Source organism: Sinocyclocheilus grahami, unplaced genomic scaffold, assembly GCF_001515645.1.
Source record: "Sinocyclocheilus grahami isolate Dianchi unplaced genomic scaffold, SAMN03320097.WGS_v1.1 scaffold15.1, whole genome shotgun sequence".
Taxonomy (NCBI): Eukaryota; Metazoa; Chordata; class Actinopteri; order Cypriniformes; family Cyprinidae; genus Sinocyclocheilus; species Sinocyclocheilus grahami.
In genome coordinates this window covers 3,707,180-3,731,494 of record NW_015505194.1, presented here as the reverse complement: position 1 = coordinate 3,731,494, position 24,315 = coordinate 3,707,180, and the positions used below count along the sequence as shown (strand labels likewise).

Genomic DNA, 24,315 nt, shown 5'->3' with positions numbered 1-24,315 from the left:
GAGAGAGAGAGAGAGAGAGAGAGAGAGAGAGAGAGAGAGAGCGCGCAATGTTGCACTATGAAATGGAAAGCTCTGTATTGAAATGTTGACTACAGGGGAAGGTAATTATGCAATTTACCTTAATTTGACAAACTCAAATGGATTGTCATGGCTGTTATACAAATAGCAAATTTGTATTTGTATTAACTCAAGACATTTACTTAAAATACACTGTTCAGTTTGGGGTCAGGAAGATTCATTACTCCAGTCTTCAGTGTCACATGATCCTTCAGAATTTACTGATTTGGTGCTCAAGAATTTTTTTTATTATTATTATCAACAGTTATCCGCAGCTTAATGTTTTTTTGTAGAAACCGTGATACATTTTCTCAGGATTCTCTCATGAATATAAAGTTTAAAAAAAGAGCATTTATTTGAAATGCTGTAGAAATCATTGGCTTTAATTTCACTTTTGATCAATTTATTGCAATCCTTACTGAATAGAAGTATTAATTTCTTTCTAATAAACTCTTACTAATCCCAAACTTTTAAACCGTACAATGAGGTAAATAAATTCAACATCCATTCAAAAATCCATGTAAGCTTGCCTAACACACACACACACACACACATTTCAATGATCACAGCCTGTCCATTCTGATCTCAAATCGTCCCTCTTTCGGCATCCTTCTGGGCTCTAATTCAATTCAATTCAATTCAATTTCAATTCAAGTTTATTTATATAGCGCTTTTCATGATACAAATCGTTTTTTGATACAAAATTAAGTTTCTACAATATGTTTAGAAGTAGCTTGTCAGTGGTGACTATGTCAGATTGATATACATATGGCAGAAATGTATGGTAAAATTCAGTTAATGATGTAATCAAACAGACGATGAACACTACTAACAGCAATGATTATATGTTGCAATCACACTTGTTGCAAAATTTGGTAATTTATGTTGTTTCAGAGTTGGCATCATCTGAGGTCCTCTAAAGGGGGTTTGCATCATCTCTTCTCAGGTGTTCGGTCATCTCAGGTCTTTGTAAGGGCTGGATCCAATAATTGTGGACCCTGACATGAGTCTGTAATTACAGCTGGAGTGAAGGGAGGTAGATTAGCACATAGCCATGGTGGGTGTTTGAGACAAATCTCTCTGGAGCAGAAGACTCTGCATGTGTATGCGAGAGATTTTTCTGTGCTCGTTATCTCTACATCAAGCTGTCAGCAGATCACAGCTATTCCACATTTCCAAGATTCTGTACCTACTCATGCCTTCTCATTTCCCCTCGGTCCTTGTGCATTCATGAGTGCATGTGTGTATGCGTGTGCTGTCATGTACTACTTGTTTTTTTTTAGGTGGAAAATTCTAATTAAAACTTACATCACAAACACATGTACATAGGGAGGATGCAAAGATTAAAGGGGTGGTTCATTGCGATTTCACTTTTTTAACGTTAGTTAGTGTGTAATATTGCTGTTTGAGCATAAACAATATCTGCAAAGTTACGAAGCTGAAAGTTCAATGCAAACAGAGATATCGTCTTTTAAAATTCTGGCAGTTTAATGCCTACAAAAACAGCTGGTAGGGACTACAACAAGTTACTTCCCGGGTTTGTGACATCACAAACCCAGATAAACCCCGCCCTCGGGAAAAAGGCAGCAAAGGGGGCGAGGCCATGCTGCGCTGCTTTAGAGAAGAGGAAGAGAAAACTAGAACGTAAAAATCTATTCATATATGAACATACTGAATCAGTCTTCTAATGATTCTAATGGATTCACAAGTTTCAAAATCAATGTTCTAAAGCAGCGGTTCTTAATAATGTTCCTCGCGTCCCCCTGCTCTGCATCTCTCTCTCTCTCTCATTCAGCTCAGCTCCAGCAATGAACTGTTACAATTATACACTTATTTTCACATAGCTATGAGAAGCGTTAAACATGGACGCGCGTGCAGTTGCCGTACTGTATTAAAGCTTTAATCAGGATAAAACTGTATATTAAAAGCTAACATAAGCAGTAGCATTTACAAATAACAGCTTATCTAAAAGTATTAGACAACAACAAACAAAAACATAGACCTACCGTTAAAAGCTGTGCTTGCACAGGTTCTGCACGATCATCTTCAATAATAGGGCTCAAACTGATGAGCGATATTAACGATGCCTTTGTTTACAATACAACCGGAGCACATGCCGCTGAGGAGAGGCGTGGGACCATTAGACGCGCACTAGAGGCGGTGTAGCCAATCACAACACACTGGACTAGCTAACCAATCAGAGCCCATCGCCTATTTCTGAGGGAGGGGCTCCATAAAAGCAGGAAATTTATCAGCGCGTTTCTCAGAGAAGGGACAGAGCAGTGTGGAATAAAGGTAAATTATGTGAAAAATAATGCGTTTTTTAAAAAACTAAGCATTAACACATGTTAGACTGCACCCCATAAACACAATCAAGCCTAGAAAAAAAACACTGAACCACCCCTTTAAGTTATTTTAAGATGTATAGCTGCCAGATCTGTGTTTGTTCCTTGTGCCTCATGCAACTTTTTTTTATTTGAGGGGACAACAGTGAGTGTCCTGGCTTAATTGGTGCCCTAGATCAAATAACACATGAACGAAGAGGTCATTTAGAAAATTATTGGTTCATTGTGAATGCAGAATTTGTTAGACTAGTATTGCCGTTTTAAATTTAGTAAGCCTGGGAAGTGGAACTTTTGTTCAAATCTAAACCTAATATGTAATTTTTATTGTACACTTTAAAAAACAAACAAACAAACAAAAAACTAACTAAATTATCTATCCATATACTGTATATGGTAAAAAACGTCTCGGGTTACTTATGTAACCATGGTTCCCTGAGTAGGGAACGAGACACTGCGTCCTCTAGGGGTCGCTATGGGGAACGCCTTGTCGTGACCCATAAATGATTATATTGTCTGCTCGGTGGACGGACAGATCAAATAATTGTAATATTGATTCTGCTACAGTTAATTCGAAGATATAATCTAAATATTTATTATGAATCATAACCAGTTATAATTCGTCGTAAATATTCCCCTTTTTTTAGAGCTAATAAATAATAAAAACCCTTACAGTAGGTATCCAGAGGATACATAGGAGGAGTGGTGCCCAAGGCGGAACCGGGGTTTTAAACCACTCAAAAAGAGCACGAAGTCTTGCGCGTAGCTCTTACCATACAGGATTTTTAGAAAAGTGGGCAACATGGTTGTCGCCGGCCAACGAGTTGGTGTTTTTTCAATGTATGCTTCAGACACGGGTCACGACGAGGCGTTCCCCATAGCGACCCCTAGAGGACGCAGTTCGAAGTTCCCATGAAAGGGAACTAAATGCTTCCGCATCACATTATATGTAATTTTACTGTAAAATACTGAAAATGTATGGTTTCTGCAAGGAAAAACTGTGAATGAACACATCATTTACAGTGAAAAACAGTAAAAGGACATTCGCAGAAGTCCCTGTGTGACATATCACATGTGATTTATATTTTATATAAATTATATTGTATAATTAGGATGTTTTGTCTTACATTTTCTGTTATATAGTTAATATTTATTGCATTATTTTAATGTTACAGTATGTGTTATCCTGATTGTGTGACCCTGTGCAACAACATTTACTAAACCGTTTGTTCTTTTGTGATTTATTTCCCAACAGAGTCCTACTGTAGAGAAGGACAGTTTTGCAACTGTAGCTTCCAGGTCCAGTCAGGCCAGTGCTGTACCTTTGGTTTCTCCATCAGGTCATAAACCGATCCACAATGACCAGCCAGCCATCCCACCAGCACCCCAAACCAGCTCAGCAGCCTCATTCTTCCTCAGGTAAGCCTAACAGCCTGTTGGGGATGTGTTTTTCACAGTGCACTGCCATCAATTCGGCTTATCGTGCTCTGTGGATCCCAGTTACAATAGGGCCTTTTGCACCGCTTTAGTTCCAGAACTAAATGTACAGTACTAAAGTACTGGGAAGGGTTGCATTCGCACCGAGAGTGTGTACTAAGAAGTTACGTAAGCTGGTCGATAGCATCATCATTTGTGTGTGGCGTTCAACAACAGAAACAAAGAAGAACAACATTAACAACAGGAGGATGGAGGACGCTGTGATCGGAGCTGTGTTTTTGTTGTGTCTCGCGGGTTTCACAATAATGAACATGGAAAGTCGATGTATACGTAAAGCGATTGAAAGAACGGAAAGGAGGACTAAGAATCTCCAACGACAACTGGCAGTACTACATTTGCTACAAGTGCCTGCACTTCAGCGTCCGTCCATCTATCGCTGTTCTCCATACTCGCGAAATAAGTTGACACAATGTTTTCAGTATGTTTACACAGCGTTTTAAATCATGGCGGGGGAGGGGGGTTTCATACGCGGTTGGCCAATCAATGTCTACTTACGTCACGATTAGTACCAGTTGTACTGGTTAGACCCTGCTCCGGAGTAGGAGCTAATTTAGATCTCAAAAAAGGCAGTCCGGTACTAAAATCGTACCCAGTTCCGGCAGTGCGTAAACGCCAAAAAGTGGGTAGTTCCACAATTAGTTCTGGTACTATGAAAAGGTTCCAGCAGTGCGAAAGGCCCTAATGTCGTGGTCCCTTAGCACTGTATGTATATATACACTGTGTTCCAAATTATTATGCAGGTGACATATCAATAGGATTTCGGTACAGTAAAGAGTCAGATTTTTGTTTGTGTTGTTTTTCACATCTTTTTAGATAACTGGTATTAATCTCAGACAGGTTTGTTCAATAGTTTGCCAGGTCTTCTTAGCTAAATGGAAACCCTACTTAAAGAGGTTGTTCCACATTATTAAGCAAGTCACAGTTTTCATGAAATATGGTGAGGAAGAAAGATCTTTCTGAAGATGAAAAGTATAAAACAATGCAATGTCTTGCAAAAGGCATCAAAACAAATAATATTCTGCGAAAAGCAAATAGAGATTATTGAACTGTCAAAAGATTTGTTAGTGACTTAGATCACAGACGATCTTGGTCAGATAAAGATTTATTAAGGAAAGTTTCTGTCAAACAAATGAACTGTATTGTAATGCCAGCTGTAAAAAAGCCACTGCTGAGTGAATATGAATCCCATATTTCTAATGTGCTCTCATACTTTTGGTTCCCACTAATATACTGACAAAAAAAAAACGGAGGCAGGTTCTCAGGTGCACAGGGGAGGATGAAAAAGATACAGATATACAGAATTCTGTCTCTCTATTTGTCATCATTATTTTTGTTAACAAAAAAGACAAAGCAACAAGCAACAGTGGCTCACCTAATAAACAGAGGCAGGAGTTTGTGTCTGTGACCGAATGTCTAGGAATTGAATGAGATGCTTAGATGTGTGAGACACTAATTGCTGTGTGACACTGCATACAATTAGCCCATTGACAGCAGCGCTCCTCATCTCTAGCTCACCACCTTCAGTACCACCTTCTGTAAATGACTGACAGACATCACTCTGGGGGGAGGGGGGGTGTCTTGGCCATTACGTTCCCTTAAAAAAAGTAATAAAGAGGCAGTGGGTTAGTCATGCCATTGATTTTAGACACTGATCACTGTATGACCTGTGCTTCTGTGTTGCATCATTAGGTATTACCGCTAATCTTTTTCCATTTGAGTTGACCCAAATCTAGTGAATTAGCATGCACTGTCAGCTAAAGCACATCTGTCTTTTTGATGCCCAGTGCACACAGTGGTTGATAAATAAGGTGGGTCATAAGGGAAGCTTTTGGCAGTGATTTCTGTGTACACTCAGTCAGTCCAAAATCCTGCGAATGAAAGAATGTGCTATTATGCAAATGAGGCACAACTGACAAATATAAATTTAGACTGCCTGTGGCAAAATATCCATAGTCATGGCAAAATGTTTTAATGGTTTCCTCAATTATATGAGTCAGAACAGCTCAAATGTCAGGCGTTGGGTTCATGTACTCTCCCTGGCCTTGACTTCCACCTGGAGCTCACACCTTGCAGAGTCTTTAAAAGCAAGTTGTCATGGTTGCACACTTGTGAAAGAAAAAGAGGCAGAAAATGCGAAATAATTGAGAGAGGAGGTGGTAAGGTGATCAGGAACATATAATTTAGGACCCCCTGTTGCTTTTTTCTCTATTTAAGGCATGTTTTGTTAAAACTGAAATGGGATATATTTATATATTTCCTTTCCTAAGCATTAGCCTTCCAACTGTCTGTACTTACAACAGAATGGGAAAATAGATGATATATAAATTATACTGTGAAACTGACACTCAATAAAACTGCAATTGCGATTGGATGTTATAGATGTCAAGGGGATTAAGTTTAAAAAAAAGATAAGATAAGGGATAACTGCTTGGAAATAAATCCCTGTTGTCAACTTGGTTGCCATTTTTAGGGGGAACGACAGGATGGGATCAGCACAGATCAACCAGTAAGTTTGCATGACTACTCCTTAAATGGGTCATTCTCAAAATATTCTCTTCTGTTATACATTTAAGTTTTGATGCACAAAATACTGGAAGAAAATGTATAAATATTCAATTGAGGGTGGCGGGTTACAGAGCCGGCGCCAGCGCAGCACTGATGAGGGGGCGGCTGAGGTAACGAAAGGGGGCGATGACGTAGCACAAAGTAAAAAAAAACAAAAAAAACATATGTGGCCCATTCACGTATTTTTCGGACCGTAAACAAACCTGCCCGCTACTATTAGAAGACTGGGTTCACACAGATAGTGTTTTGGTCGTGAGACAGGCCAGTGAGATTTTTTTTTTTTAGAGACGTGTTTTTAGCAGAGGAATTTCTTTGAACTTGAGTGCCGTGTTTTAGATTTATGTATTATGCGCGACAAGCTGCTATAAAGACCTGAGACGAGCGCAGCATTCAAACACTAATTCAAAGACGTCCGTAGCGCATTTAGTTTGAAATACAATGGAAAAGTAACGCAGTGGAATGAAAAATGCGTTCTGAGTGAATGACCCAAAAGCTACTTAGCAAATACAGATGGCAGAGTATTGAATAAAACAAAATAGCATGCAACAAATTCAAAAATCTGACATCCAGGAAATAATATGTCTTAGGCAGCAGTTTTACCACAAATACAGACAAGTGATACCACAACCACCAGAAATACTTAATTGTGTCTGCTTGACAATGAAACACAAGCTCATTGCGACCGATTCCCTGACATAACACGACATTGTGACCCATTTAACAGATGCATCATTTTAAGTTAGAACAACTTGAACAGCAACAAACAATAATAATACAGCGAAATAATCAATTAACTACGACCATCTATCCCTCTATTAAACATTAAAGAATTATTTCATCGTACCTTTAGCTTACTCAGTAGTGCTGCATTCTTAGTTGAACCGCTTGCAAAAAGTTGAAAGTTTGTGTGTCAGATGTTACAATTAAAATGCGACTTTGTGAAACGGACTGTCCTAAATTGTTGCTATAGTAGATGGCAGAGTATTGAATAAAACAAAATAGCATGCAACAAATTCAAAAATCTGACATCCAGGAAATAATATGTCTTAGGCAGCAGTTTTACCACAAATACAGACAAGTGATACCACAACCACCAGAAATACTTAATTGTGTCTGCTTGACAATGAAACACAAGCTCATTGCGACCGATTCCCTGACATAACACGACATTGTGACCCATTTAACAGATGCATCATTTTAAGTTAGAACAACTTGAACAGCAACAAACAATAATAATACAGCGAAATAATCAATTAACTACGACCATCTATCCCTCTATTAAACATTAAAGAATTATTTCATCGTACCTTTAGCTTACTCAGTAGTGCTGCATTCTTAGTTGAACCGCTTGCAAAAAGTTGAAAGTTTGTGTGTCAGATGTTACAATTAAAATGCGACTTTGTGAAACGGACTGTCCTAAATTGTTGCTATAGTAGCATCATATTAATGCTAGAAAGCCTATGCATTTGGCAACTGTATTTTTTTAAATAAACCATTATATTTCATAAATAAAATCTATTTTCACACTCATCCGAGTGACGCCCCCTAATCCATGTTAGTCCAGTGTTAAAAACCTGTACTTTAAAAATACAAAGAGTACTTATGATCACAGGTCAGAGTAAGAAAAGGCTCATATTTTCCCACTACTTTGAAGAAGTTATTCATTGACAAGTTATTAATTTAGTTGAAAAGTCAAACATTTTTGAGAATGACCCAGTTAGAGCTTCCCATATTCCTACTGCGCTCCTATTGGGCCATCCAAGCCTTGTGTCTGTGCAGTTTTCAATTTAGCAAGAGACTCTGGTGGCATACTGTGGTTTCTGTGACCTTTAACCCCAGTTGTTTCCCTTACAGACACAGACCAAGCATCACAGAAAAATCCCCAGAGTTAAATCAACTCTGCTCAGAGTACATATTGTCCCAATCTACAGAGTGTTAAAGTAACACTGAAGCCGAGTTAAAGTTAATGGGATAATTAAGCAATTATTTAATTGATGAGTGAGCATTATTAAAGAAAACTTGCTGTTAACAATGTTGAAGATTAACAGCTACTGCTCAGGCTTTTAGACATGAAAATGTATCACATAATCCTCAACAGTGGTAACTTTGCTTCAGTGTTACTTTAACACTTTGTAGATTGGGACAATATGTACTCTGAGCAGAGTTGATTTAACTCTGGGGATTTTGCTGTTGTGACAGATTTCCTTCCTCTCATCTGTTTGAAATTGGCAGTCTAGTAAACACGCCAGAGGGAGTGTAAGAACGCAGATTTGCCTTGGAGGTTTTAGGTATAACGTTTTTTTTTGTTTTTGTTTCCTGATATAGCACAGCAAATCCATAAGTGAAAAGGTGAGCACTCAGCTCTGGTGATGGAGGGATATTTACACTTATCTCCTGCAATCAGCAGCCCTGGGACCTTTAGGATCACAACTAGATATAGCAGATCAGTGTTATGTTTTATAGCAAACATATATGTGTCATGTATTGTGTGTGATTTACTTCACATCAAGCATGATGCTGAATTGTGCAGAGGTGTGCAAAAAGCAAGTACCAGGAACAAGTGGGTTTTTATGACTGAAGGCCAGCTTCGCCTTTAAAGATTTACAGATAAAAGCAGAGTGGCTTCTCTATTCCCATAGATGGGGACTTTGATGTCGCCCTGTGGACAAGGTCCTCTCTCATGTGCTTTTCCATGGGCTTTCATCAGCATGCTGAGTGTGTATTATTTGCTGGAGTCATGCACAACATTATTGTCCTGCTGACTGCTGTGCTGAAATGCATAATCGTCAGGGAACAACAGAGCTGACACCTGTTTGCACTGAATGAAAGTTCTCATAATGAATGCAGGGGTTGGGAATGCATCATGTAACTGATGTGGCTGAACACGCATTTCTGCTTTTAACAAGTTCTGTTACCTGCTTTTAACAAAAGCTTTTAGGTTTACAACAACCTCTCTCTCTCTTTGTGTGATACTATATGCACTTTGTAGAAATGTGTCAGCTTATCATGGTTAGGAAAAGTTACAACAGGCAGAAGTTCCTAAAAGCAAAAGCTTATATGTAAATTTGTTGTGATGGTGCATTGAAACTGCAATACAAAATTCAATGAAACAAGACTTACTGCAGCATAGCAGTATAAATACAAAGCTTCCGTAATATAAACTGACGTTGTTTACTGCTAGTCTCTGCATTTTGTATTCTCTCAGTTTTATCAATTTGCATTAGGCTTTACTGACAGTGAAATTGAAAGTGGTTACTATTATTCATTTTTCAGAAAAACTTATATGTGACCCTGGACCACAAAACCAGCCTTAAGTCACAGGGGTTTGTAGCAATAGCCAACAATACATTGTATGGGTCAAAATGATCTATTTTTCTTTTATGCCAAAAATCATTAGGATATTAATAAAGGTCATGTTCCATGAAGATATTTAGTAAATTTCTTACCATAAATATATAACAAATTTATTATCATTAGTAATATGCGTCGCTAAGGACTTCATTTGGACACCTTTAAAGGCAATTTTCTCAATAGTTAGATTTTTTTGCATTCTCAGATTCCAGATTTTCAAATAGTTGTATCTCTGCCGAATATTGTCCTATCCTAACAAACCATACATCAATGGAAAGCTTATTTAACTTTCAACTTTCAGATGTATAAATTATAAATGTGATCCAGGATCACATATTCTGTCTATAAAACCAGATTTTAGTGCTATTACAGTACAGATACATATGATTGAAAATATATATATGATTTTATTTATGAAATATGATGTTAGGTAACTGTAAAACACTGTTTTTTATTGGTTACACTTTATTTTAAGGTGTCCTTGTTACAGTCTAATTATATATTTAAGTACTGAGTAATATTAATTAACTACATGTACTTACTATAGGGTTAGGATTAGGGTTTGGATTAGGGTTACCTGCATGTAATTATGCATAATTAATTGCTATTATAATAGTTAGTACATGTAACATGTGTAACAAGGACACCTTAAAATAAAGTGTTACCTTTTTTTAAAATGAACTTTCAATGAAATGCCATAAAAAGAGAGTTCGTCATTTGTGATTTCGTGATTTGAAACTTTTAATCACAATTATCATGCATAATGTTTTCGTCTAAAACGCTTCTTAAAAATCATGTTTTACATGAGTACATTTGGTTAATCCAATTAGATTGTTCAGATGTTTTTTATTCATTGTGTATAGTAGTAAACTTTGTATTTATTTGTAATAAATATGAATATTTATTAACATTACTATAAACTATGAATCAACAATATATTAATCTTTTCTTTAACTTCATAGCTTTGGCTAATGTAGCTTCTCTTATTTAAAGGTTGATATGCACATTTTATTTACCCTGGCAATGCTCGATTATATGGTTAGTTGCATTTTGTTATTTGCATTTAGCATCATTTTTCAGTGTTGTCCAGTCCACCACTATTAGAACAGAAACACTGTGCAAGCACTGTTTGCTGTGAAATTTGGGATAAATTTTTACTATGCCGTTACTTTTATAAATTCATCTAGCACCTCATTCTTATTTCTCATCATGTTTCTGACGAGGGCATATTGTATAGTGTGTCAGTGTGCGGGTCGTGTGGCAGCGTTTGTTTCTCAGGTCGAGTGTGTTTTGTTGTTGTTTGGCATATAGCCATGTCTCCGGTCTGGCAGTCTGTGTTGATAATTGTTGGCCAAAGTTTTAGCCTGTGACCCAGTTTGTTCGCAGAAAGATGGAGTTGAATAAGCAATTGTAAAATTCTGATGAGAAAGAGCTCACATTCTCACTCTTTTTCCACATCACTATTTTTGTTTCTCATTCGTTCATTTCTCTCTACAATCACTCCCTGTCAGGCTTGCTCCCCCAGCTTTGTTTTGTCTTGCTCTCTCACTCCTTGCTCTTCCCTCGTTTCCATGCAGTAAGTAGCTCATGACACGAAGTCTGTTTAAAATGCTATTTACAGAGAGAATATTCTCAGGTGCTTTGAGCACCGATGCTGCCTGTCAGTGATGTACTCTCACGGATTGTGTGTGTGAGTATATTTGTATGTATAGGCATGTAGGTGATGCTGTCTAAGTGGTAATTAAACATCAGTCTGTGAGTGTGCGGAACTCTGACATTCAGGAAACAGCTGACAAGAGACACAGAGAGAGAGAATTCAGGTGAAGCAACAGTGGAACCATCTCATCACAACGTCTGTGAAAAAGAAAGAGAATATACTGGTAACAAATGCAGCAAAGCTGTAATATGCATTGCTAAGGACTTCATTTGGACAACTTTAAAGGCGATTTTCTCAATATTTTGATTTTTTTGCACCCTCAGATTCCAGATATTAAAATAGTTGTATTTCAGCCAAATATTATCCTATCCTAACAAACCATACATCAATGGAAAGCTTATTTATTCAGCTTTCATATGATGTATACATCTCAATTTTGAAAAATTGACACTTAAGACTGGTTTTGTGGTCCATGGTCACATATGTTAAATAAGAATTCCACCAACATATTGCACGTTGTAGACTGCAGGACATAGCGATACCATATGCAGGCTGTTTATGCATCTGCCAAATAAATAATACAGATATTGACATGATTAGGGCTGCACAGTATATCCATACCATAATGATTATCTGGAGATTTTTTTCTAGTTTATCTTTATTGGCAGATAATGCATATTTGGTATACTTTAATAATGGCTCATTTGTTAAAATAAGCTAACAATGAACAAAGTTTTTTTTATTGTATTAACCTATGTTAGTATTAATTTTAACATTTACTAAAAATCAAAAGCATCTGTTAACATTTGTGAAGTTAATATTTAAAAATAAAAAAATTATGAACACTTTTAAATGTAATCTTTAGCAAATCTCAAAAGGGATATCCATTTTTCATACTGTACATTATTGTGCCTAAATTCACCTGTAACATTTAAAACAACATTTAACAAAATGTAAAAAAAAAAACCCATTTAAATAATAGATCATTTTAATAATGGTTATTTATTGGTTAATGGTCATAATAACATACAAAATAATGAATGTCACAGATCACTTTGGATATAAAAAAGTGTTCAATAAATAATCAAACAATGATTAAATGTCTACAGTATATTTAAATATAGATAAATATAGTATATTTAAATTGTTCTCTGTTTGTTGAGTCATCTTTGCTGAAGTTCTACAGCAGAAATATTCAGTTTAAGAGCAGCTTTTTAGTCCATGTATTGCCAGCTGCCCTGTATTATCTGCATTCTCTTAAGTCATTTGAAACTTTTTTTCAGTGTCCACTGGCTTCACATTGATTCAGTGTGGGATTTTGTTATAGATATTTGAAATATAATTCATTGCAAAAAGCTTGATTTTCCCACTCAGACTGGGCTATTTTGAGGTGCATTACAATGCAGCACCCTTCCATTTATCCAGTAGTTTCAGTGAACCCTTACCAAAAAGTAGTATACTTCGTTTATTTTAGTAAGTATACTTAAGTAAAGTTCAAGTATATTTTTAAGTATAGTTGTATGTAGTAAGTATACAAATATCAGTGTACTAGTAGTATATTTGTAAGTGTACTATTTCAATACTCCTTGGGACTAAATTGGCCCACTTTCTAGTATATAAAAGTATACTTTTAAGTAGGGCTGCACGATAAATCGCATGCGATATTTAACTCGCATCTTATCAGTAAAGCCGGTTCTGTAATCAGCGGTAAATCTCCATCACCTGCGGGTTTTCACATTGAGCAGCATTAACTACACAGAGCCGTTGTTCACTGACGAGCTGCGCAAAACCACGTTCATATTCGCGCGATTTTTTTGCACAGCTCGTCAGTGATGCGATTTATCGTGCAGCCATGCTTTTAAGTATACTTTAAGTATAACAGTAGTAAACTTTGAGTACACAACTAGTTTACATAAAATTTTTTGCTTGTACTGCAACTATACTAAAAGTGAACTTATAGGTATACTGATAGTTTACTAATTAAATACTTGTAGTAGCATTTTTAGTACACTTTGAAGTATAGTCTCAGTAAACTACTAGTTTAGTTGTTTTATACTGCAAGTATACTCGTAAGTTTTCTTTAAGTGAACTTTACATCATACTTTAAGTATACTACTATGTCCCTACTTAGATATTAATTTGTATATATTTTGTTACATGAATATCTGAACATACAAAACATCAAAAGAACAGGGTATCTGCTTGTAAACAAAAACATTTTATTCTAGCTTCATGCATTCTTTTTTTAAACACTTGAATGTGGATAAGTTTCATAAATAAAAAATAAAGAAATAAACATTTTGAACAAAAAGCTGAAAAAAGACTATGAATTGGATTCAGAATGATAATCAAAACGTAGATAAAGTTGATCAACACCCCAAAGCTTGACAGTCATTATTACCTCTTCATTGGTCTACATTTTATTCCATAATGTTACACAGTTTTCATACTTTACTTTGATTTTATGTCTGATGATCGTGTTAGAATACATGTAGAAGCATCTGTTGTTTCGGTTTCTTCTTCACTTGTGTTTTTTGGAAATTCTGTACAGAAGATGTGTACTAGCGCCCCCTGTCATATAACAATGAAAACACGGATTCTAGGAGCACAATTATAGCTTTAGACTATATTTGTATTTAGAATATATTTAGACTTTTTCCAAGTATAAGTCAAGTATACTTAAATGCCATTTTAAGTATATTTCTGAGAAGTACAAAAAGTCAATTTCTGAGAAGTACATAAAAAGTAGACTAAAAGTCCTATTTTTTAGTTTAAAAGAAGTATACTAATAGCACACTTGAATAAACTTATTTTTCGTAAGGGAAATTATATACTTTTACAGAATTGATTTGCTGTTTGAAAGAATCCTCATATACTGGAAAGATGTTAGCAAGAATATTTCTTTACAATACTTTGCAGTTGTCAGAGATATAACAGAACATGTCAGAACAGCGTCACACACTGCGGCCTACAGTGAGCAGAGGCCGGGGGCTAGCGTGAGGAGCGGCGGGACGGTTAGAGTGAGCAGAGGCGGGTGGGCTTGAGAACGGCGTGGCCGGCGATTTCGACGAAGGAGCGTCCGGAAGGACATGTGACGACTCTGGGCTGAACTCCGCTTCGTCCACGGTGAAAGCCGATCCGGCGATTGACAGCGCAAAGTTGTAGTATTTCCTCAGCAACCAGCACGGATCAGCTCCAGGCATGACGAAGCAGATATCATCCTCTTTTGGAAGACCAAACAAAGTAGTTTCGCTTTCACAACGAAGCACACAGCGTCTTTACGACATGGCGGCGGAAACAACAAAACTACAGTGAGAATAAAGGTTACGCTTTCTTTCTTTGCATAAACCATCGCACAGCTCACCTGTTCCTTCAGCCCGCATGCAGTCTTTGTTTGTTTTATCTTGCTTCATTGATTTATCCTTCAGTGCTGCCATCCATCCATCTAACCAGCCCTATTTTGTATTCTGGTAATCACCTTTCTAAAAGGAACAGTTCACCCCAAAACAACAATTAGCTCACCTTCATGTAATTCCAAACCTGTATGATCCCATTGGCTTTTATTGTATGGCCAAAATAGATTTGCATTACAGCAAAAGATTACAGATTTGAAATGACATTTTTTGTGACCTCTCCTTTCAAGTGATCACTCTGTTGTAACAAAATCATCTGTTATAAGTTTAATCTAAGCTCTTTGGTCTCTTTTTGTTATGTTAATAATAGGAAACGAATTGACACGTGTTAGAGTTGGAAGACACTTATTATACTGTGTTTCCTTGCTTTTGTTTCACACACACTAAGTCAGTCTCTTTGAAGTCCAGCAGAATGAGGAAAGGGGGCTCCTCTGCACTCATGAAGTATTCATGCCAGTGTGTGTGAAAGTGCATGCTTTGCACGTCAGCGACGTGTGTTCGTGTGATTGAAAGAGAGAATGTGTGTGTGTGCAGACAAGAGTGTGTGGAGCATGCTGCCTATCAGTGGTGCTTTGCACAGCAGCTGTGTACTGACACTGTGTCTGGGAGGGGAATGGAAAGGGGGCTGGGCTGAGGAGAGAGCGAGTGCAGCAAAGAGAGAGGGAGAAGGTGAGAGAGACTCACCAGATTGAGAGAGACGCGGAGAGTAGACGGAGAGGACCGCTGGACTTCTGCCAGGGTTTCCCAGCAACAGCAGAAGCAGGAATCGATTCTTTTTTTCCCTCATCCCAGGGGATTTTCCTTTTCCACTGCCTTCCCTGGGAGATCTGTCATTGGGAGAGTGGCGGAGAGGAGCGCAAAAGAGTGGAGGAAAGGAGTGCAGCAGAGAGGAACGGCGTGCCCCCGCCCAGCTTCGATGCAGAGGTGAAGTGAGGGCTACCTTGGAGGGAAGAGGAAAAGAAAAATGTGATGAAAAGTTGAAAAGTTTTGGGTTGCAAGCTCTTCTGACAGGTGAGAGGAAGCGCTAAACTTTTGGAAGTTGATCGCCTGTGACTTGCTCCGTGGAAATAGAGTGTGGCGGAAAATGCACCTCCGCAGGAGCGCCACGTACCTGTTTGTTATACAGAAAACTTTTGAGGGTCGTCATGAGCGTTTCTGACATCTCCTTATCGCCCTGTTCATCTTGTAGCACCTGTATCCACTTCCTCGTCTGGGAATTTGCATGAAATGGACCCCTGATGACAGTGACAGTAATCACATCGCCCCGTCCTCCAGCAGACGCCTCCAGCCCCCTGTCTCCAGCCCGCCTTCCGCACCCGCCCCGCCTCGCTCTCACATGTGCTGGGAGCCATGGAGTGCTCTTCTCGGGGTCTGAAATGAACAAGTTAAAAAGCTGCTTTTCTTACCGCTGTGATGATATGCCCTCTGAACTGAGATAATGGATTGGAGAGAACTGTAAGTATAATGGACTCTTTTGAGTTGTTTACGGACGTTATATGCGTTTTTCAGTTGGGTTTGTGCAATTCAACTCATTCTGGCAAACCAAGGATGTTGGGGTTGATTCCTAAGGTTTCTTTGGATGTCAATATTTACTCACTCTCAATTCTTTTTAAACCTGTGTGACTTTCTTCTGAAAAACACAAAAGATTTCAGTTGTTTCAGTTGTTTTTGCCCTTACTATGAAAGTCAGTGGGGTCCAAACAACACTGAACCCAATTAATTTGAACTGTATGGCCAAAACAACTAGATATTTTTTGAAAAAAAGTCAAAAAAGTTTTTGTTTGATTCTATAAAAGAAAGAAATTTATACAAGTTTGGAATTACATGAAAGTTAGTAAATTAATAGAATTTTTCATTATTGGGTGAACTGCCGCTCAAACATGCTGCTTCATTGTTGAAAAGCTAAGTATATCTATACTGTATAAAATTAAGGTTGTAAAAGTGCTTCAGTAATCACAGTTGCATTGGTTTGCTCTCAGTTGCAACCCTAAAACCTCACTTGCTGTAAAACTAGTAGCAGCGATAGCAAATCCAAAGGGAGACTGTTTACTGCAGGGCAGGGAAAGGAGATTTAACAGGTGGGTGCATCTGGATAAATCCCAGCCTAGCATATCGGAGCTCACTCTACCATGCTGCTTTGCACCCACTCTGGTCACTCACCTTTGTTCGCTCCAGACTGATATCTCAATCTTTTGTGTGTGTGTGACTGTGTTGTGCTTCATAAAGAGCTTGTAAAGCATTTGTCGTGCAGCCAGACGCGGTGAATGCGGCTCTCTGCCCTACGTGTGGGAGTGGGTCTCCTCTTTATGTTAGAGGAAGCGCTGTATGTGTGTGTGTGTGTGAATAGGTGAGGTGTGTGGAGGAGGAGGCAAAGAAGAGGCTTTGTCCCCATAGGTGGGTTTAACATTAATAAAACCCTCCTCCTCTAACTCTAGCATTTTTTCCCAACCCCTTATGCCCCCTATTACGAGCTCTTCATTTTCACTCTTAGTCTCTCTCGCTCATTCACACCCAGAGTCCAAAATTAACAATTGACAAATGCCAAATGGGAATAAAAATTGGCTTTGGTGAGTAAACAAAATGCCCTGCTGTTTACTTTTTATTTATTTATTTAAATGTGTGTATTATTTAATGTATTATTTAAATATTATTACATTTTTTATTTACTTTTTATTTATTTAAATGTGTGTATTATTTAATGTATTGTTTAAATATTATTACATTTTTTATAAAAATTTTAGGAAGTAATAAAATAATACAAAAATATATATAAACTTAAAATATTAATATATATGTTTTTAATAATGGCTGGTAAGATTTATTTATTGTCAGTAAATTTTTTTGCAATTTATTAAAAAATGCAAACTTAATTATGCTTTGTCTCAATTTAATCATGCACATAGAGATAATGCTAAGTGCTAATTTCTTTCTGTAATCTTTGTGTGTTTGCACACACATCCCATCACACCTTTTAATGCATGGCACATGCACATTTCCTGTGGGGGCCTGCTCTTGTGTCCTTCATGGAGACTGTTATTACACAGTGTTCTCTGTGATTTTTCACCCCTGAAGAGCCTGTGCTGAAGCAGTTGGAGGGAGAGAGAGAAAGGATGTGAGGAAGAGTGAGACATTTAATGAGCTCAAGCTTTTCTTCTCAGGCCTTTCAACCTCATGCTATCAGGCATAAAGACACAAACATGAGCTGGAAAACACACACAGCTTTAGGTAGCTTGCATCTTTTTACCATTGCCAGAGCAGTTTTTATACACACACACACACAAAGAAAAACAAGTAGATAGAATAGAAAAAATAGAAAGCTAGTGTTTTTTTTAAGCAAAAAAAGAAGATAAATCTAGATAAAGTAGAATTAAAATAGAATAGAAAGTGCTAGAGTTAGAGGGTCAAATAAAGGTGGAACAGATGTGTTTTTAGTCGTTTCTTGAAGATGGCTAAGGACTCAGCTGCTCGGATTGAGTTGGGCAGGTCATTACATTACATTACAGACTAACTAAAGTTGAAAAAGTGAAAAAGCATAATAGGACCCCTTTAACACTTTCTATCAAATGTATCTCTGTGAGTGTGTGTGTGTGTGACTGCACCCCATGCTCTCATTTGATTTTACATGTATTTTATTTAATAATATTATTTAATATTTACACTACTGATAAAACGTTTGGGGTCAGCAAGATTTGTTTTTGTTTGCTTTAAATTAATCAAAAGTGACAGTAAAGACTTTTACAATGTTACAAAAGATTTTAGATTCAAATAAATGGTGTTCTTTTCATCAAACAATCCTGAAAAACTGTATCAGTGTTCTATAAAAATTTTAAACAACAAAACTGTTTTCAACTGTGATAATAAGAAAAGCTTTTTGTGTACCAAATCAGTATATGAAATTTATTTTTGATGGATCATGTGACACTGAAGACTAGAGTAATGCTTTGCCATCACAGGAATAAATTACACTTTAAAATATATTATAATAGATAGCAGTTATTTTAAACTAGCAATATTTCACAATATTTCTGTTTGTACTGTATTTTTGATTAAATAAATGCAGTCTTTTTATTTATTCATTTATTTAGGATCAAATAAATGCACCTCATGTCGTTTTCTTGTGTCCATAACCATATTATTTACTGCTGGATTGTCATGGACTCAACTGTCAATGAGTAGAGAAACTGTTACTCATCCATTCAAATTGTGTTCATCTCAAATCTTTGGAGGACAGATATGGAGCAGTATTGCGATGCAGGTCTAATGCAAGAAGAACCTCCTGGACTTGACTCCTTGACTTAACCTTTTGTTTGCTGATCTTTCACAGGGCTGCCCAGAAGCTGAACCTCTCCAAACGGAAGAAGTGTCAGCCGCTTCCGCCTTCCCCACCTGACCCAGAAGTGCCGTTCTTCTACACTGACGGCTTCAGAGCTGCCCTGCAGCTCTCACCCCCACCTGTACCCCCATGTCTCCTCAGGGCAGGGTCAAAGGTTAAGGACAGCCCCGGCATGGGAAAGGTACAGTAATGTTGTCATTGCTCAAACTTAAAAAGTTGTTTTTGTCTCCTATACCAGTTCTTTAAAGATTTATGGATGGAAATGGTTTGTAAAACATGATCAAAGCTCAAGGTTTTGCCATAAATCAAGGTTTTGAAAATTATTGTAATCTGACAATGAATAATAGGTCATCTTGAAACGATGTTGACGGCTTATATTTTATAATTGTAGATATTTTTTCTTCTTTGTTAATAAAATTACATCATGCATAAACCCCTGATTGCCCTCTGCTCAAGAATGCCCCGTGGGTTTATCAGTTTGGCTGGTTCTCGAGTTACCATCAAAGCAGACTGTGTGTGACAGCATGGGTTGGCCCAGTTGTCCTGATTCCCAGGCTGTTGGAATTCCAAGAATCTCCTTCGGAATGCCAGACAGCATTCCTCACTGTAAGTGACTGACAGGTCGTGGGAGTGGGAAAAGCAATGTATGAAAACAGAAGGGTCAGAGAATGACATCAGGGGGCATTTGAATGAAAGATATATTTCTCTGTCAGAATAGAGCTGTTTATTAGTGCTGGACAGTCTGTGTGTGGAAATGCTTATGATATCCCAATGTCTCGAGGATATTGTGCCTCGTTCTTGGATTATTTGAACACCAGCTTTGTGAGCATTACTTCTGGTGATCTGGAATATTATTTCCTTTAAGTATATGAACAGATCAGATGTCTTTGTATGCTATTTGAGATTGTAAGGCAAAGGAATAAGTATTGTCTGAACCTGTAGCAATTCAAGATAAGTCAGGTTTAAAATAACAGGGATAAAATAAGCAAACTAACAGCCCTGATTCTCCATGCTAGTTGTTTAGTATCAGTGCTGGAGTTTAGTATTAAAACTCCACTTTTTGTGAAAATTACAGTAAAGTAGATTAAACTAAACTAAACTAATAAAACATCTCCCTTAGGGATGCATGATATTAAAATGTTGTCCAACACTACGCTGATAATTGTTTTCATATTAACTAACAGATATTAAAATTCTAGACAATTTTGTTTGAATTGATAAAAAAATAAAAAATAAAATCAGTTGTTTTAAATGCTGCAAGTGAATTTTATGCATAACAAACTTCAATGTGCACACATTTATAATGCATAGAATAAAAAATTCATATTCATTTAGAGATTTGCTTAATATTGCATTTAACTGTGTTTCAAATGAGTGCTTTTAATTATTAACTTAGATTAATTTAGCATTAGATGACAGCAAAGGTAAAAAAAAAAAAAGAAAATCAGTATAACATATCCAGTAGGCCCTACCAACCAATACCAATTAAATTAATAATAATAATAATTCTATTAATGGCCAGTATACAGTATTGTGTATCTCCCTAATGTGGTCTTACAGGCAGTACAGGGATGAGTTGACCATAACATGTGATTTGCCTATAAAAACGCCATCATTCTCAGTGACTGGATGATCACTGTCATGCTAAAGCATGTTGGTACCCATTAGGCAAAGCACGTAATCCCGGGTCACACCAGGGGACTGTTCCTGCAATTAGTGTACTTTGAGTCACTTTGAATGAAGAGCATCTGCTTAATATTAACCCAATGAGCTGAGGTCATGCCCTTGTGCCTTCTTTGAAACATCTGAACATATACTGCTACATCTAGACATGTAACTGACAGTTCCATATATACTCTCTTATGGGACTCTCTAGAGCATCATGAGCATCTCAGCATGTTGCCGCTATTTTGGGTAACAAACTCATTCCTTTCCTTAAAACTCCCTGGAGGTTTAAAAGCCATGGAAGACTGCATTGACCCACGTATGACCCTCCTCCAGCACAGGTGATGCGCTCTAAATAAATTCAAAGATATGGGACCCATTAGAGTCTGGTTTAAGACAACTCATCTGTGGGAAAGTAAGAAGATAATGTGTGTTCTTAGCATTAGATGCTATAATAGACTGCTGACTCATAAACACCAGCAGGTGGTGCAGGTTTTTAATGGCGTCATGTCTGCAGGGAGATGATTCGCTCATTAAGACCGGTGAGGTCACCTGAGCTACTCCTTGAAATGCATCCAGACATCTCTGGAGAAGTCAGCTTATTACATCATCCTCATATCCATTGCAGTTGGATGGCTATGTGAATAAAGAATTTTACTTCCCTTAATTGTGCACCTGATTGTGTTGATGCATTGTGCAAACACAGCATTGGAAAATGTGCACAATAGGCATTAAAAAAGTTTTCTAAAGTCACACCAAAGGCAGGCAGCTGCAAGTGTTTAATGAGTTTTATCAAGAAAAAGACAGTGAAGTGATTGCTAATAAGCTCCACTGAGTTGAAGTATGTTGCCTGCTGATTTTGAGGCACTTGTAAAGGAAATGGGTATAAACACTCTCATTTTTTATTTTTGGAAGAAGGAAATGTCAAAGTGCGGCATGTAGAGAGTAACAGGTGATTGTGGGAAGGCAGCGGTAATGCAGTGAGGGTAATGGAAGTTAATCTGTGTGGAAATGATTGATTGACAGATCTCTGGTGCTTTTGCACTAAAGGGAATAGTTTGATTTGCCTTTTTTATTGCAAATTCCAAAAAATGGATTTGAATTGTATCACTGATAAATTAATTGCTTAAAACTCAGTAATTAAAAGACAAAATACATTTTTGACAAAATACATTTTGCAAGGATGAGCAAGGATCAAGTTTGCAAGGATCTATTTATCTGTCTGTCATTCTGTCTGTTGTTCTATGTCAGTCTGTCTGTCTATCATTCTATCTATCGTTCTGTCATTATGTCTGTCTGACATTTGTCTGTTGTTCTGTTTGTCTATCGCCCTGTCTGTCCCTTTCTGTCTGTTTTTCTGTTGATCTATCTGTCTGTCTGTTTATCTATCTATCTATCTACAGTATAGAATACATGTTCTGTCTCATTCTGTGATAAGAAGCTACATCAGATCACAAAAGGAAGTTATTTCAAACATTCGACATTCGATGTTGTGGAGTATGTCATTGCATTTCACTGTATTATTGGACCTGGATCCCCAAGCTTGTGAAAATAACTTTTCTGGACTACCATGTCAATCCCTATGTTGTAAAAAAAAAAAGTGTTTTTACAATTGGATTTGTTTTATCTTGCCTAGGGTACAAAGTGACTTTTAAAAGCTGCTGGTCTTCCATCTATTCCTTGGAAGGCAAAGCTTAGTCTGTAACAGTCTTTAATGCCAAACATGTCAGTATAAGTAAGGAACATAGTGAGCCTGATTGGGCAACAGAGATCCTTATTGTCTGCCAATTGAATTCTTTATCTCAGTGGAGGACTGTAAACTTCAGGGGCTGTTTGTTGCTGAAAGTGTCCCTAGTGGCAGAGCTATAAAATAAGGTGTTAAACACAGACAGTTGAGTACATTACTGCTTCATTAAGTAGGTGTAATAATAAACTGTTCTGCTTCAGTCATGTTTCACTTTGCTATCATTCATTCCTATGACCGTTTTTGATTTAACTATTTCTATTTTAATATATTTTAAGATGTAATTTATTCCTGTGATCAAAGCTGAATTTTCAGCAGGCTTCTTTCAGAAATCATTCTAATAAAATGATTTGGTGCTTCAGAAACCTTTCTTATTATCATCAATATTACTACTACTATTATTTCTGTGGAAAACATGATATATTTGATATATTTTTTAATATAATGTTTCTATAAAGTGTCTGGTCAGAACATGGCGGGTCTGCTTTCTGTTTTCCAGCCACACTTTACAGCAGGATGTTCTCTAAGTGGGAGCAGAAGGGCTTTGGGAATCTCCGTATTCATCTTCTACTGATTACATGCTTTCCACTTTGCTAGTATGAGGGGCATTCTTGGCCAGGAAACTGAAAGACATTATTCTCAAACCACTCAATAATTGTGAGAATTAGTGGGTGGGAGGGTGCAATTACAGCCGTATGCTTTGAATTCAGCCGCAAATTCAAAAATAACTTGTCACAAATAAAATTATGTAGGAATATAATTATGATATGAGTATAACTGTGTGCTTTGCAGGTGAAAGTAATGGTGAGGATATGCCCTGCCAAAGGATCACGAGACACCTCAGAATCCATGTCCTTTCTCAAGGTAGAGGGCCATAAGAAACAGCTGACCTTTTGTGAGCCACCCACCTGTGCACGCTCCACCTCTGCCCCCACCCCAAAGATGTTTACCTTTGATGCTGTCTTTACCCAAGATGCTTCACAGGTACAGTAATGGTATAGAAACTTGCATTTTTGGCAATCAGAGTAATAAAAGCAAGCATTTTACAAGTTACACTAAGGAGATATTCCCTATTTCCTGTCTGTACTTATAATTTTATACTGAACAAAAATCTTCACAGAATTGATGTCAAACAGGCAGGACATCTATGCTGAGATCAAAGCAATTGCATTAGGGAGATATTCAGTTTTGCTTGGTTAGCAAGGTAGATAAAAGGTTTGTGTTGGTGAGTTGGGGTTATCGTTCCGAGCCCACAGCGCCTGAAGGGATCTCAGAGGAAAAGATAACAGAGCTCTTTTCTCTGCTTCCTCCTGAACTCTTTGGGAGTTTGGAGTCTTTGGGTTTCCTGTCCTAGAAACATCAGGTCTGATGATCAATGACTACCCCACATTGTTCAGAACAAAAGAGGTTTTGAATGAGCATACATCAGAGGTGGTTCTTACAACAATACTGTCAAAGCTTTCCTCAAGCTGCAAAATACACACATAATTCCAGGGTTTGAAATCTTCATCTGTGTCCTTACTGTATTCTGCATCTCTTTGGGAAGTTTCAAGGATGAGCAAGGATCAAGTTCGCAAGGATCTATCTATCTGTCTGTAATTCTATCTGTCTGGCTGTCTGTTGTTGTATCTATGTGTCAGCCTGTCTGTCTGTTGTTCTGTCTGTCTATCATTCTATCTTTCAGTCATTAT

At 37.4% G+C, this 24,315-nt stretch overlaps 1 protein-coding gene across 2 annotated transcripts in view; it reads left to right on the top strand.

Moving 5' to 3' along the window:
• kif26aa (kinesin family member 26Aa) overlaps window positions 1–24,315 on the top strand; it is a 78,205-nt gene that overhangs the window by 36,899 nt on the left and 16,991 nt on the right. Inside the window, exons 4-6 of one of the 2 annotated variants that reach the window (XM_016294628.1) lie at window positions 3,655–3,818; window positions 19,207–19,396; window positions 23,417–23,608. In XM_016294628.1, the coding sequence (XP_016150114.1) occupies window positions 3,655–3,818; window positions 19,207–19,396; window positions 23,417–23,608 (546 nt within the window). Of the gene's footprint in view, window positions 1–3,654; window positions 3,819–15,833; window positions 16,338–19,206; window positions 19,397–23,416; window positions 23,609–24,315 lie in introns of those variants that run through there. The other variant, XM_016294637.1, reaches the window with a different exon arrangement.